This window comes from Mesocricetus auratus, unplaced genomic scaffold, assembly GCF_017639785.1.
Source record: "Mesocricetus auratus isolate SY011 unplaced genomic scaffold, BCM_Maur_2.0 Super-Scaffold_100023, whole genome shotgun sequence".
In the NCBI taxonomy this organism is placed as follows: domain Eukaryota; kingdom Metazoa; phylum Chordata; class Mammalia; order Rodentia; family Cricetidae; genus Mesocricetus; species Mesocricetus auratus.
This window is the reverse complement of record NW_024429204.1, coordinates 16,882,527-16,896,854: the sequence shown is the minus strand read 5'-3', so window position 1 is coordinate 16,896,854 and position 14,328 is coordinate 16,882,527. Positions and strand designations below refer to the sequence as shown.

At 39.4% G+C, this 14,328-nt stretch overlaps 1 protein-coding gene across 1 annotated transcript in view; it reads right to left on the bottom strand.

Annotated features, from left to right (window-relative positions):
- The window catches only part of Colec10 (collectin subfamily member 10), a 35,989-nt gene extending 27,018 nt beyond the window's left edge, over positions 1–8,971 (bottom strand). Inside the window, exon 1 of the mRNA XM_005072662.4 lies at positions 8,848–8,971. Coding sequence (XP_005072719.1) covers positions 8,848–8,971 — 124 coding nt within the window. The remainder of the gene's footprint in view (positions 1–8,847) is intronic.
- Positions 8,972–14,328: the final 5,357 nt, after the last annotated feature.

Genomic DNA, 14,328 nt, shown 5'->3' with positions numbered 1-14,328 from the left:
CCAGGTACCTGTATTGGACTGTCCTTGGGGGTTCTGACAGGATACGCCCTCAGCTGTTGCCTCTAAGAGCACCACCTGTGCACATTCACTATGTTCCCATTTAAAAGGGCCCTGCCCACCTCCCATCCTTCTCTCTCTTTGTTTTTCTCCCTCCGTCTGTTCTCCCTTCTCTCCCCCTCTTTCTTTTCTCCTCTCTCCTGATGCTCCTGTCTCTGGAAGATTGTCTTCCCCCTCTCCTTTTCCCTTTTTATTATCCCTCTGCTTGAACCCTGTTGCATGATGTCTTTCTCTCTTGTGCTGCTTTTCTTAAATTACATCAAGCACTATGTTTTACAACAAACGAATGAATCTGGATCTTCAATACAAGGAACAGTAGGTGCAACCTCTTCAAGGAAGTTGGAATCAGTGGTCCATCTACTCTTTCTTATGAAGGCAGGGATCGTTCTGATGTGACATGATTCAGTTAATAGATCCATGGTTTAAGGTATCAGTGATGATTACATGAACAAAATGGGTCACTGTGTTAAGGAGTGAGAAGAAGCTGGGTTTTATTTCTCTTTAAAACCCTTGTCACAGTAGTTCAGTGGAACCGTAAGCAGGAGCAGTGTGCCTAAATTTCTTCTCTTTAAAACAGGGGAAGTGATCCCCATATATGCCAGCAGAGCTGAAAATGAAATAATGGATGAGCCTTTTTGTGGACTCTAGAGTGATGTGCATATAATTTGCTAAAAAGATACAAGTATTGTCAAGTGGCCACAAGAGACATAAAATGATGCTCACAGGGTTCTCAAATCAAGCACAATCACAGTAAATAACAAACAAACATTAAATTATTTAGATGCCATTTCCCTTGAATATCTGCAGTCCAGAATCTTACTGCACGTATTTACAATCCATCCTTAAAAGAGCAAATATAGCTATAAAATATAATTTGAAAGACTTTCACACAATGGTAGGAGATTGCAAAGCAAATAATTGATACATAAAAGCAGGCAGACTCATTAGGGATGAAATGGCGTGAGCTGTGAGGATTGATGAGGGAGTTTTAACAGAGTTACCAGGTTCTACAAGTGAGGCTTCATTGGCTAAATTGAAAAAAGTAAGAGATGTATAAGTTGTTGTTTGACCTAGGCCTCCCGACAATGACCAGAGACCAATAGAATGTGTTGCCTGGGATAGACGAGAGCTAATGGTATGTTTCTTAAATAAGAAGGAAAAGGGACAAAGCTATAAGAACCAGGCTCACTGTCCTTTACCTTTTGCTAAACTTTTTATTTGGTCACATTTAGAGTCCCTGAGGTCAAATATTATACTAAATCTTCCTTGTAGCTCAACTCATTCTTCCTCACCACGACACCATGCCATACAGTTAGAAAATTCTCTTCCCTGTGTTACAGATGAGAAAAGCCAGGCTTCAGTTAGATGTATCCTGAGGTTCATTTATCCCTCATTACAAGCCTAGCCATGTTTATACAGCTATTATTCCCACTTTTGTAATCAGGGGTAGCAAGTTCAGTTGGAAAACTATATGAAGAGGAGAATACAGGAGGTTGAAGTCTCAAATGGGGCAAAAGTGGTTGTCTTTTCCAAGGAGTTTTTGTTTGTTTGTTTTTTAGTGGAAGCAACGAGAAAACAAACTTATGATGACTAATAAGACCAACAGGAGGCAGAAGAAATAGCTATAGCTAGACTACAAGCTAGACTTGCTTTAGTTTTAAAATAAGCATTTAAGGTTTTGTGATATACTTTTTAATCCTTTTAAAGTCGAAGGCACTAAAGGTTTATAGCAGTATAGCTAAATAAGAGGAAGAGATCAAATTTAAAATCATATCTGTATTTTCCCAAGCTCAAAAGTTTTTTGGAAATCTTTATTTTTATTAATTAATTTATTTTAATCCCAATCACAGCCTCCCTCTCCCTCCTCTCCTCCTACTTCTTCCTCACATCTCCTCTGGCTTCCAGCATTCACCCCTCTGTCTGTATTCACTCAGAAACATGCAGGCCTCCTATGGGCATCCGCAAAGCATAGCCTATAAAGGTGCTCTAAGACCAAGCACCTCTCCCTGTATTCAGGTTGGGCAAGGCAATCCAGCATGAGGAATAGATTCCCAAAAGCTAGTCAAAGCACCAAAGACAGCCTCTGTTCCCATTACCGGGAGTCCCACAAATAGAGCAAGCTACACAACTGTCACACATACACAGAGGACCTAGTCTGGTCCCATGTAGGCTCCCTGATTGTTGGTTGAGACACTAAGTTCCTATGAGCCATGGCTAGCAGTGTTGTGGGTTTTCCTATGATCGTCCTTGACCCCTGTGGCTCATATAATCCCTTCTCCCTCTCCTCAGTAGGACTCCCTGAACTAGGCCAGTGTTTGGCTGTGGGTCTCTGAACCTGTCTCCATCAGGCTTTCCCATGACAACTGGAGAAGTCACCAATCTGATCACAGGGGATGACCAGTTCAGGCTATGCAGCCACTGCTGCCAAGAGTCTTAGCTGGGGCCATCTTTGTAGACCATGGAAGTTTCCCTTGTATCTGGCTTCTACTTCACTCAGTAGAGAACCCCTTTCCAGCAATCTTTCTCAGCACTCCCTCTCCATACCCCGTACCCCATCCCTCAAGTTCCCATGCCCACCAACCATGAGTCCAACCAGGAGATCTCTCTTTCCTCTTCCCTGAGAGATCCCTGTGTCCTTCCTTGGGCTCTCCTTATTACCTAGCCTTTTTGGGTCTGTGGAGTATAGGTTGGTTACCCATTATAATTAATATCCACTTATGAGTGAGTACATACCATGTTTGACTTTCTTGTCTGGATTACCTCACTCAGGATAATTTTTTTTCTAATTCCATCCATTTGCCTTTAAATTTCATGATGTCATTGTTTTTAACAGCTGAGTAATACTCCATTGTGTAAATGAATCACATTTTTTAAAATCCATTCTTCAGTTGAGGGACATCTAGGTTGTTTCCATGTTTTGACTATTACAAATAATGCTGCTATGAATATAGTTGAGCAAGTGTCTCTGTGTTATGACTATGCATTCTTTGTAAAGCCCACAAGTTTTATCAATATGCAAGAACCTGTTGTTATGGTCACAGGCAGTGATTTGCACATAGCCAAAGAGTTACATGAGGGAATTGGGGAGAAGAACAGAATAAGGGTTATGCTGTTATTAAAATGATAATTAATTTTTAAAACCAGTGTCCCCTGATTCATCTCCAAACTTAGATGGATTAGGGCTTTGCACTTCCCCTCCAAACTTAAGCTTTGAAATATTTTCTTGGCATCTACTCAAAGGAAAATGAGGGGAAAAATGGCTCCAAATGTCCACAGCGTGGAATATAAAAATTAAAGAAGCCAGGCTGTTTGCTTAACTTCTCTGTGAAAGTCATTTGCAAAGAACTGGCAGATTAATATATAGAGGTGACCTAATCAATGTGACTATGCCATACCATCCACTGATCTCACAGATCTGTTTTTCTAATGCTAACTTGTCAAACCAAGCAATCAATTCACATACAGTAAGGACTTAAGGACAAGGTTAATGAAACTGTATGGGACGAAGAGAGTCTAGGATCCCAGTTCTCGTTGTAACTTGGCCACCAGTGCTCATAAGACTGGCATGACATTGTGCCTCATTAGACCTCAAATTCACAGACCAAACATCATTGAGAGTTTCTTGGAAAATGATAAGCCCTTAAATTTGAATGTGAAGAATCAAATACCCCTGGGGCATATCTAGCCTTATATATGAGGAAGTCACAAAAAGCCTTTTTTTGTCTGGACTTTTGAGAATTATTTGGAGGAATAACCAAAATTGCATCAGTTCTGCAATATCAAGCAGTGCCACATAATAAAGAAGATGAGCAGATGTATGTCCCTTTTCTTATGGTTAATGGATTTTTCCGGAGAAGAACTTATTCCTCTCAGCAGGGTTGATCTCCACCAGTCTTCCCTCACAGCATGATGTCTCTTACTAAAAAAGAGCAGCAGTGGCACCCACTCCTGTTGCTTTGTTCTAGGATGTGTGCCCTTACCTCTCCGTGAATGGCTTCTCCAGGGTCAGCGAGGAGGTTTTCAGTAAAACCCAAAGCAGATAATTTCCTGCCCTAGACAATGCTAAGTCACACTCACCGGGCTTTGAGTGCCCTTCCAGCTAGCTAAAGCATTCAACAAGCTGACTGGTGCAGAGAATAGGAATGGAACTGTGTTGAGCCCAAGTCCAATCTTCTCTTTCCAGCCCAGAAGCACTGGACTAGTGACAGTGTAGCTATGAACCTCAGATTCTTCGTATGCCAATGGGAATTACATATCTTTTGCAATGTTTATTGAGGTAATGGAGTACATCATAGTGGCAAAGTACTTATATAGCTGCAAATGGTAATACATGTATTAGCCTAGAGTTAAATAGTGCTTAATGCCAAATAAATGAAACTCCAGTGTTTATTAGAAGGACGTATGCATCACTTTAGCATACTTTAGTGTTCAACACAACTAATGAATGGGCTTAGATGACATGAGCTCAATGTCCTGAGATAATGGTCAACCAGTTATCACCAGAAGTCACCTAGTGGCTCTATTTTTATTGTTGTTGTTTTGTTTTTTGAGACAGGGTTCTTCTGAATTGTTTTGAAGGCTGTCCTGGAACTCACTCTGTAGTCCAGGCTGGCCTCGAACTCATAGAGATCTGCCTGCCTCTGCCTCCCGAGTGCTGGGATTAAATGCGTGTGCCATGAACGCCCAGCTTAGTAGCTGCATTTTTAAGTAGAATATATGCCTAATGCCAAATGGACGGCACTAGAAGAAACCATCTTGAGTGAGGTAACCCAGTCACAAAAAGAGAAACATGGCATGTACTCACTCATATATGGGTTTTAGACATGAATCAAGGGAGTGCCAGCATACAATCCCACTGCTAGAGAGTCTGGGAAACAGAACCTTCACCCAGAGACTGATGGAAGCAGAGGCAGATACCCACAGCTAAACACTGCACTGAACTCCTAGAATCCAGTGACAGAAAGGGAGAACTGATGGGCAAAGGAGTTAAGACTGGGCTGGTTTAACTCACAGAAACATTTGATCTGAACAAGGGGGAACTCTTGGACCCCAGATTGACGGCTGTGTGGAAAGCCTGGGACTGACCAAGACTCCCTGAATGTGAGTGTCAGTGAGGAGGCCTAGGTAATCTATGGGGCCTTGGGTAGTATTTATCCCTGGCATACAAATAGACTTTGATTGCCCATCCCACAATGATGGATGCTCTCTCAGCCTGGACTCTTGTGGGAGGGCCTAGGCCCTGCCCTGAATGAAATGACAGACTCTGGAGATGCACCACGGAGGGTGTCACCCTCCCTTGGGATCAGAGTAGAGATTGGGTGGGAGACTGGGCGTCCTGGTGGGGAGGGCAGGGGAGGAGGGGAAGGAGAGGGAGCTGGGATTGATGTGTGAAACAAACTTGTTTCTAACTTAAACTAAAAAAAATATGTCTAATGCAAACTAGTGTATGGTTTAGAATGGCTGGTCCTGGACACAAGGGTTTAAGAGGACACTTTCAAGATTAACTGTATCTCTGACTGAGCTTGGGAACTTCACTTGAACTTTCTAAGGTTATTTCCTCGTGCATATGCTTTCGATATTGATAATAGATATGGATGCTGTGAAAATTAAACAAGATAATCTATTCCAAAATGTCTTACAGGTTGCCAAGCATCCTTCAAGTACTCCTTATTATAGATACTATCTTTAAATTTTTTCTCGTCCATGTTATTTTCAACTAAAACCACCAGAGGTCAGAATTTCACGTAAGTTGCTGAAAGAAACCACCATGGTAGGGATAAAAAAATCAAAAAAGAACATTTCCTGCTAAGCAGTCTAAAACAAACACATCAAGGACAGAAAGAAATATAATAGGGACTTTCAGCAAACGTTTTTAGTAACTAGGATGCTTAACTTCAAATCTGTTACTCAGTGCAGTTGATAGGCAGGCAAAGAGAAGCAAAATTTGTTAAATATGCATTAATGATACCTGTACAAGATTAGTTTATGGTGATCATTTCATCTTAAAAATAAGAAATATGTATGATGAATGTCCATTTTCCAAATAAAGAAGCTGAAACATAAATAGACCAAATAGAACCCAGAGCTTTTCTTCCATTACGATGTGTTTGGGAAATGATGCTGAAAAGCGTGTCTTGTCTATTGAACAGCATATTCTATAACTGGATAGTATTATTGGCGTTTCATCTGTAAGTCTGAATAATTTATTTAGTTTCCCCTCTCCTGAACGGATTTAGAGTTAAGTCCTTTAATTGTCTGTTTCTCAGAGTATCTGGAAATTTCTGAGCAGCATAGTGCTGTGCCGGTAAACACAGAAATGAGATGATTAGCCACGGGGAGAAGTATACTCTGGTTTAATTGTAGGAGAGAAGACACTGAAGAAAAAACTATAATTTCCCTCTGTAAAATGTCTGTTTGACCATCAACATTTTTTTCCTTGTGTGGAGCCCAGAATGCAGGCCTGCCCTCTTTGGATTTGAGGAGGGGCTGTTGTCATTCTCACAAGGAATGAAATAGTTAACATTAGAAAGAAGGACCCATGTATTTCTTGTGCACCCACCTTTAATTATCTGCAAAACAGAGGAAAGGCAGCAGTAAACAGGCTCACATTGCGGCAGTGTGAAGATTCAGAGATTCAGGTCAACTAGGAGCTCAGCCCCAGAGCTTGCTACTTGGAGACAATTCAAAAAGGGGTTCTTCACATTAGCTTCAAACCCAAGTTATTGTACATGATTTCTGGACTCGAGGAACATTCGATTCCTTACAGAGTCGTAGAATCTCTTTGCTGAGAAGGGAACTTTGAATGCCTTTGGTGCAAAGACTGCATGCTTCAGAAGAGGAAACCATATCCATTGTCTTTAAGATGAGAAGCTCTGACACACTGTTCCAAAACACCTCTCACAGCTTCTCCTTCAAGGTGCCCTCCCATCTCCATCCCTCCATATTAGCTTATGATCCGCTCACATTTCTCCCTGGGCCCAGGAAGAGAGTTACGCTTCAATGGATTGTAACAAAACTGATGAAAAAAGACTCATGCACACTATGTATAGATTGAAGTGATAAAGTGGTTTCATTTAGTGTCTTGTTTTTCCTCATAAAGACTTTCATTTTTTAAAAAAAGTTAATTCAGTGTCCACAGGTAGCTAAGGGTGACCCTGATTTTGCAGTTCTCCTGCTTCAACCTCCTGAATGCTGTGGCACCTGGCTGATTCTGTACAGATTTAAGATTTGACTACGTATTGCACGCAGCCTTTGAAAATCAGGAGTTGATCAGTGTTTTTCTCAAGGTCCTCCTGCAGTCTTGCTCCTGTATGTACAAATGCTGTCCTCATCTGCTCTCCAGAATCAGGCCTGAGCCTCAACTCAATACCTTATCAGAAAACCTGTGCAAATCAATTTATCTCTTTATTGTTCATGACACTCATATATTATTTACTGTACTTCTGTGCCTAAAACAGGGCCCGATGATAAAAAAATCAATTCCCATTAGTTGACTTGCAAGAGACATAGTTGTTGGATGGGAATATGTTATGGTTAGGATATTAAACTAATGGTTTCTTGTGCATTTTCATTCCGTTGTAAAAACTAGCTGTTTCTTCAAAGGAAAAAAATAACAGTATTATGTTCAACTATATTCTCTCAGCTGCACAATTGAGGAAGCCTTTAATATTCAGTCTTTATGATTCCACAGGGAAAACACAGTTTCCTTGTATTCCAGTAATGAATTGAAGTAAATACTTTATTTCTAACCAAAAATTTCTTTTCTGTACATTTGCCCTTACATTATTCATTTATTCACCCAAGAAATTATTTGGAAGCCCCAAGGTCTCAGTGTAACTCCCTGCGGTTATTTTGTGGTATCAAAGGTTAGAAGTTGGATTGCAATCTTGGAGAAAATTAATTCACTGATTAAGAAAAATGCACTTTAAGTAATACAAATTTAAATAGCTGACAAGAATTGAGTCATGTTTCTTTTCTTTCTTTTTTTTAAATATTTCTTTTTCTACTTGAGATTTTAAGCAGCTACCATTCTTCCACACAACAGCCTGAGGAAGCATAGCATGAATTACTAATAGGAGAGACACAATCTGCAGTGCAGTGACCACTTTCAGAACAAGAGGGTAAGAGCTGAAACCAGGAAAACAGATTTATTAAAAACAAAACGACAGCAGCAACAAAAAACCCCAACCAATTCTAGAAACATATTCTGACCTTAGACCTTGATTTCACTAAGGAAACCAAGAAATATTCTACCATTCTCCAACTGAAGGCAGTAGACCCCAGAGATTGCACTTTGAAATAAAGAAATACTCATTTATATACTACTTTTGCTCCTTAATGAAAATGCAGTCTTCCTCGCTGGAACTCAGGAGCCCAGTAATTACAAAATGTAGACTTCAAAACAAGTTTTTGTTTTTGACCTCCTAGTTAATTGTTCGAATCATGGTGGTGTGGAAAGGAAGAAAGGGCAGCAGCCTAGAAAAAAGGGACGTGGTCTAATCAAAGCAGCTTGAATCCTCATCTCTCTCCAGGTACAATGGAAGAGTTTCCCACAGTGCTCAGTGACTGCCATCAGACTCATGTCCCAGGATTCCTCCTTTCCCGACCTTTTCTTACCTACCACCAAGGGAAGCCTATAGTCAGGAATTAATAGTCCAGTGATTTCCAAAATAGACAGGAAGACGGAGGAAGCTAGGGAGGAGTGGGAGAGAAGTCACATAGCAGCTAGGGTGGATTTGAGGTGGGGAAAGAGATCACACATGTTAGATGAGATTTGAGGTTCTTCCTCACCTTTAGGTCCTGGTGAAATTGTGTGTGTGGCACAGACTTCTGCAGCAGGTCGGCTGTCAATATCCAGACCCAGACTCTGAAACTGCAAGAGAAGTAGCAGCAGCAGGACCCTAAAGCCACTCATGACTGTGGTTCTTCAGAAGAAGGTCCCCAAGACATGCTAAATCAATTGAATTATTTTCAAGCAAAACCTGCTACAGAGAAGAAAGGAAGTAACTGAATAGTACATTCCAGAAGTGGCTGCAAGGATGAGCAGCAGGCCTTCCCTTGGTTGTTTATTTTCTCAGGATCCCAAATGGGCCATACATTGTCCAGACTGTTTCTTTTCAAGTGACAACAGTTTATTGAAAATTATCTCTAAACTAAACACTCGGATGTGCAGGTCACTGGAACCAGCCCCGCGAGCAGAGAGAATAGAGATGATTGAGGCTCAGACCTCCAGCTGGCTGCTTAGTCTGCATTGAGCTTAAACACTGCATTCCAGGGGTGTGGAGGAGGCTGTGACCAGAGATCTGCACACTTTGTAAACACCCTGCGTGCCTTTGAGCTCTTCATAATGTGATGCTTGTTACTGAATGTGGCAGTTGACCACAGATGCTCTCAATATTCTCTATGACATAGCACTTACTCTTGAGACCAAATATTACCTTGGAAGTAAGCCCCAAAGGAATAAACAACCAGATTTTCTGAAATCAACTTGGTAATAAGTACGAAGTCTATTAACAATGTCTATAACTAATTGCCCTTCTAGCACGACCTCTCAAGGACATAATGAGAAATGAAGACAGATTTATTTGAAAAATGTGACAAAATGGGAAAGGAGATAATTTGTCTACCCACATATTGACAAATTTTGGTGAAATAGAAATGTGTGAGTATGATGTTTATTGTAAGTTCTTTACATAATAAAAGCATCTGTTTTTATTTCTTAAAAGACTGAAATTTTCATGTAGGTTGTATGGATTTGAGATGGAAGTGAAGGCATGATTGTAGGGATTGGGGCCTCTGTATTTCTCTAGTATCCTTATTCTCATGTATCTGTCTATTTCACTGTGAACAGTCAGGACTTGACTATATACCTACTGGAACATTAGAACCAGTCATTTACACTGGCCTCTTAATATTCTTTTTTTATTCTCTGTCTCTGTACCTCTGACTCTTTCCCTGTGTGTGTGTGTGTGTGTGTGTGTGTGTGTGTGTGTGTGTGTGTATGAATACATACAAGCATGTGTATGTGTGGAGGCCAAGGGTCAACACAGGTGTCAATTGCTCTCCACCTTATTTTCTGAAATGATGTCTCTCACTGAACCTAGGATTTGCCAATTTGTCTAGGGCTGCTGGCCAAGAAGCTCCTCGGGTCCTCTTATCTTACTAAGTGAGCACTGGAATTACAAGTGTATGCCACTGTGCCTGGCTTCTTTATATGGATGTTGGGTATGAAAAACAGGTTCCCATGCTTGTATGGCAAGCATTGTATCAACTGACTCATCTCCTCTGACCCTGATATTCTTTACTATTGAATTGTTATATTGGCAGATATGTTTTATAGACTTGGATGAAAGACATTTCCAACCCATTTTACTTCAGTCTGGGAAGTTCTTACAGGAATGAATAAGAGTTAGTTCTTCAGAGATATCATTAGAAGTAATGGCCAATATAAAAAAATGTATGTATGCTAATTTCTCAGTGCTGACATAACAAAGTACCTAAAATTGAGTGCTTGAGCACTTAAATTTGTACTGAAATACTTTCTGGTGAAAGGGAAACAATGACTCTTAGTAACAACAGGTTTATAGAGTGTGCAAACTGTTCAGAAAATATAGAGAAGATGAAGGAAGGAAACTGATATTGATGAAGCATCATTATATACAAGGAATGATTGATCTCAATATTGCCTCCTTTTAGTCTCACGTCTACCCGGTGGAACAGACAGTAACTCACCTATTGCACAGATAGAGCAACTGAGGCTCAGAAAGGCTAAGCGTTTTTCTAAAGACAACTGAAGAAGCCAAATACACAAGATCAAATGCAGATTATTTCCCCAATCCTTGCTTTTAAGACACAGTTTGCTTTCCACAAAGGTGGATGTTCTCAAGTTTTGAGGATGCATTGATTTTTCAGTCACTTAGGGTTTCCAGAGTGGATGTACTTATCAGGTTGACAGTGACAGGAAGGTAGTGAGAACAACCACAGGGATGCTAGAAGCCTCAATTTCCACATCTGTCACTCATAGTTGCACAGCGTTGAAAAATGACTCTATTTCAATTGCCATGCAGCACGTAAAGTGAGCCTTGACTTTAAATCTAGTGCTCTTTAGAAATTGATGCCCTTTAAATTATTTAGCCTAATCTGAATCTATTTCATTTCTTTTGTTTCTTTTCAAGGATTTCCAGGAACACAGTGAAAGTAGACTTGTTAAATTCATATGTAGGGATACACTGGTTAGAAATTTGAAGGAAAACCTACTGCCCTTAGTATCTTTCCTTGTCATAGATCATTTCTTACAAATTCAATGGGCAACCTCTATTAAGAAAGTACCTTTCTATATCTATTGATAGAATATTAGATCAAAATTTAAGTTGTTATGCATTATTCACATATTTTATATATAAAAATACATCTAACAAATATGGTATTGGAGCATTTTACATCTTATTGATGTTATCAATGAACAACTCTGTAATGGGCATCCTTTTCATCTTTGCAACTAGCTTGTGTCCATTCTTTTTCACCATTAAGGAAGGCAAATGCATGTAGCTTGTGAATTTATTGAATGTAACAAACTGTAAATAAAAAGAAACACACAAATTCAGATGGTGTTATACTCATATCTCTCTCTCATGCCATTTATTTTCAGGTTTTTTTAACATGGAAACTATAATTCTCCTTTTTTGGGGGGTTTACAAGACAGGGTTTCTCTGCATTGTTTTGGAGGCTGTCGGTCCAGCCTGGCCTCGAACTCACAGAGATCCACCTGCCTCTGCCTCCCGAGTGCTGGGATTAAAGGCGTGAGCCACCACCGCCCGACCTATAATTCTCTTTCTTTATCACTGATAAAATGATAGCTTATAACTGTGATATTCAAAAAAGACTTTCATATATCAGGCAATACCAGAGATACATGATGCGTATGTCATATGTTCCATCCTTGAGCTGAAAAGTCTGCCCTCAAAATCACCCCATGGCTTTAATTTGGAGGACTTGGAAATATATTATTCCTACTAAGTGAATCTGGTAAGGAATTAAGTTTGATGTAAAAACACTTAGGCCTTTTGGGTTAAGGAAATACCAGAATGGAGATTATAAGCAGGAAGTTTGAAACACAGGTCTTAAATACAGTCTAGAACTGGTATTTCCTTTGAAGAAGCACATGTTTAGAGATTGTGTCAAAGTAGAGCATTGAAGGAGAAGTTCTAGAATACAAATTCTGAGAGAATTCTAGTACTCAGGTACTAGAATATACACAGAGACGTAACAACATGTAATGAAAACCAAAAAACAAGAAATTTTAGACACATACCATCCACACCAACCAAATCCTAGAAGCTGAGATGAAGGATTCAGTAATTTACAAAAATATTTTGTGAATGCAATAGAAAACTAAGTTGAATTATTGAGACAAAAAGAATGACAGAGTAACACACTAGGCCTGAGAAAGTCATTATTCAACACTGATGATATAAGAAAACTATTAATAAGAACACTTACCATTACTGAATTTTTTGTCATGTGCCCGGCACTGTAATAACTTAATACACAAATAATTTATGTTTAACATTAATTTTAAGGAAAGAACACACCCACATAAATGTTGTGTATATATATATGTATATATATATATATATATAATCACAAACCAAAAGAAAATCTGTAAGAAATGTGGTTCATAACACGATATGAACAAAGGAATGGTTACCAAGTCTCTTGATCTTAAATACTTATCCTTATCACCTGGAAAACAAGGATTATTTCTTCTTAGAACTCTAAACAGTATTTAAATAAGGGCACAGTCAAACCTAAGGAACACAACAAATGAGTCAATGGAATCATCACTGATTTCTTAACAAGTTTGTTGATGAATAAACAAAATAATACTAGAAAGTATTGATAGAAGTTCTCTTGTGACTCATTTAATGCAGCAGGCACATACGTGAAAATTATGTGCATGGTACCAACATTATGCAAAAGGCTTATCTAAGCTCCTGGTGTTCAAATAAATATGGAATGAGAGAGCTTTTAAAACAGGGGAATTTTGAAATTGTCAAATTATGTTAAATGTGTTTCCTTTAGTGTGCTAAAAATACCTCCTGCTGCCCAAGGAGACTTCGACTGGCATTTCTAAGACTTCATTTTCAGTTATTCTCCAAACTGAAGCAACTGAAAAATATAAGTCAACATTGCTTTTACTTCAGAACATTGTGTTGAAAACAGACAGCAAGCCCAACAAGTTTAGGGCGACAATCAGATTGGAAGATTGTTTAAACCCAGATCCCCAAAGAGAGGAATCCATGGCTGGCAGGAGTCCCTTTAGGAGACACCCAAAGACACAGGCAAGGACAAGAGTAGAAACACATGTGAAGACAGAAGCAGGGACTGGAATTAGGCAACCATAAGCTATGCAATAGCCTTGCATCTGCCAGAAGAGGTAAAAGGCTGGGTAAGAGTCTCCCCATGAGCTCAGAGTGAGCTCAACCCTGCTGACACCTTGAGCTCAGATCTTTGGCTTTGGGAAACATGAGGTAATAAGTTCCTGTTATTTGAACCCACCAAGTTTACACTAATTTGTTACAGCAGTCCTAGGAATCTGAAATGCCATTCTTGTGATTTCCATGCACAGTTACTGGAAGGAATGACACAGAAAACATTTGCTCAGTGCCTGACAGAGACCTACAAACATCTGTTCTTATGCATTTTAATTATCATGCATCCAGCTTAGATGGTATCTGGTGGGAAAACTAAATCCAAGGTATGAAATGAGCATATCCTAAGGCACAGTGTTTTACCAGCAAAAGCAACAAGAGGAACAACCACCTCATCTCTACAAGGGGCTTCCTGACAAGTTGATAGAATTTGACATTGGAGCTTTGGACTTTTGGCTTTGTCCATTCTTGTAAATGCCTCATTGCATGTGAGTTTTCCCTTGTGGGTTGACTAAATCTGATGCAGTTTGGAAGCAATGGAATTCAATAGAATGGATTTTACAGTGCATATTTAGAAGACAGCATACAACTATAGCCGTCATTATTTTACTTTTCACATTTCAAATTAAATATGGATGAAGGCATAATTTAGAAACTCAAATGGTGTTAGCAGACTCATGAAATAAAATAGAAGCTTATTACTCCTTGGTTGCCACTACTCATTATTATTCTCTCAAGGAAGTTGTTATAACAATGTTAGTGCTCATTCATTTATCTCCTCTGTATTTTACATAACAAATAGATAATTATGATATTTTAAAAATGTAGATACTTATTGGCT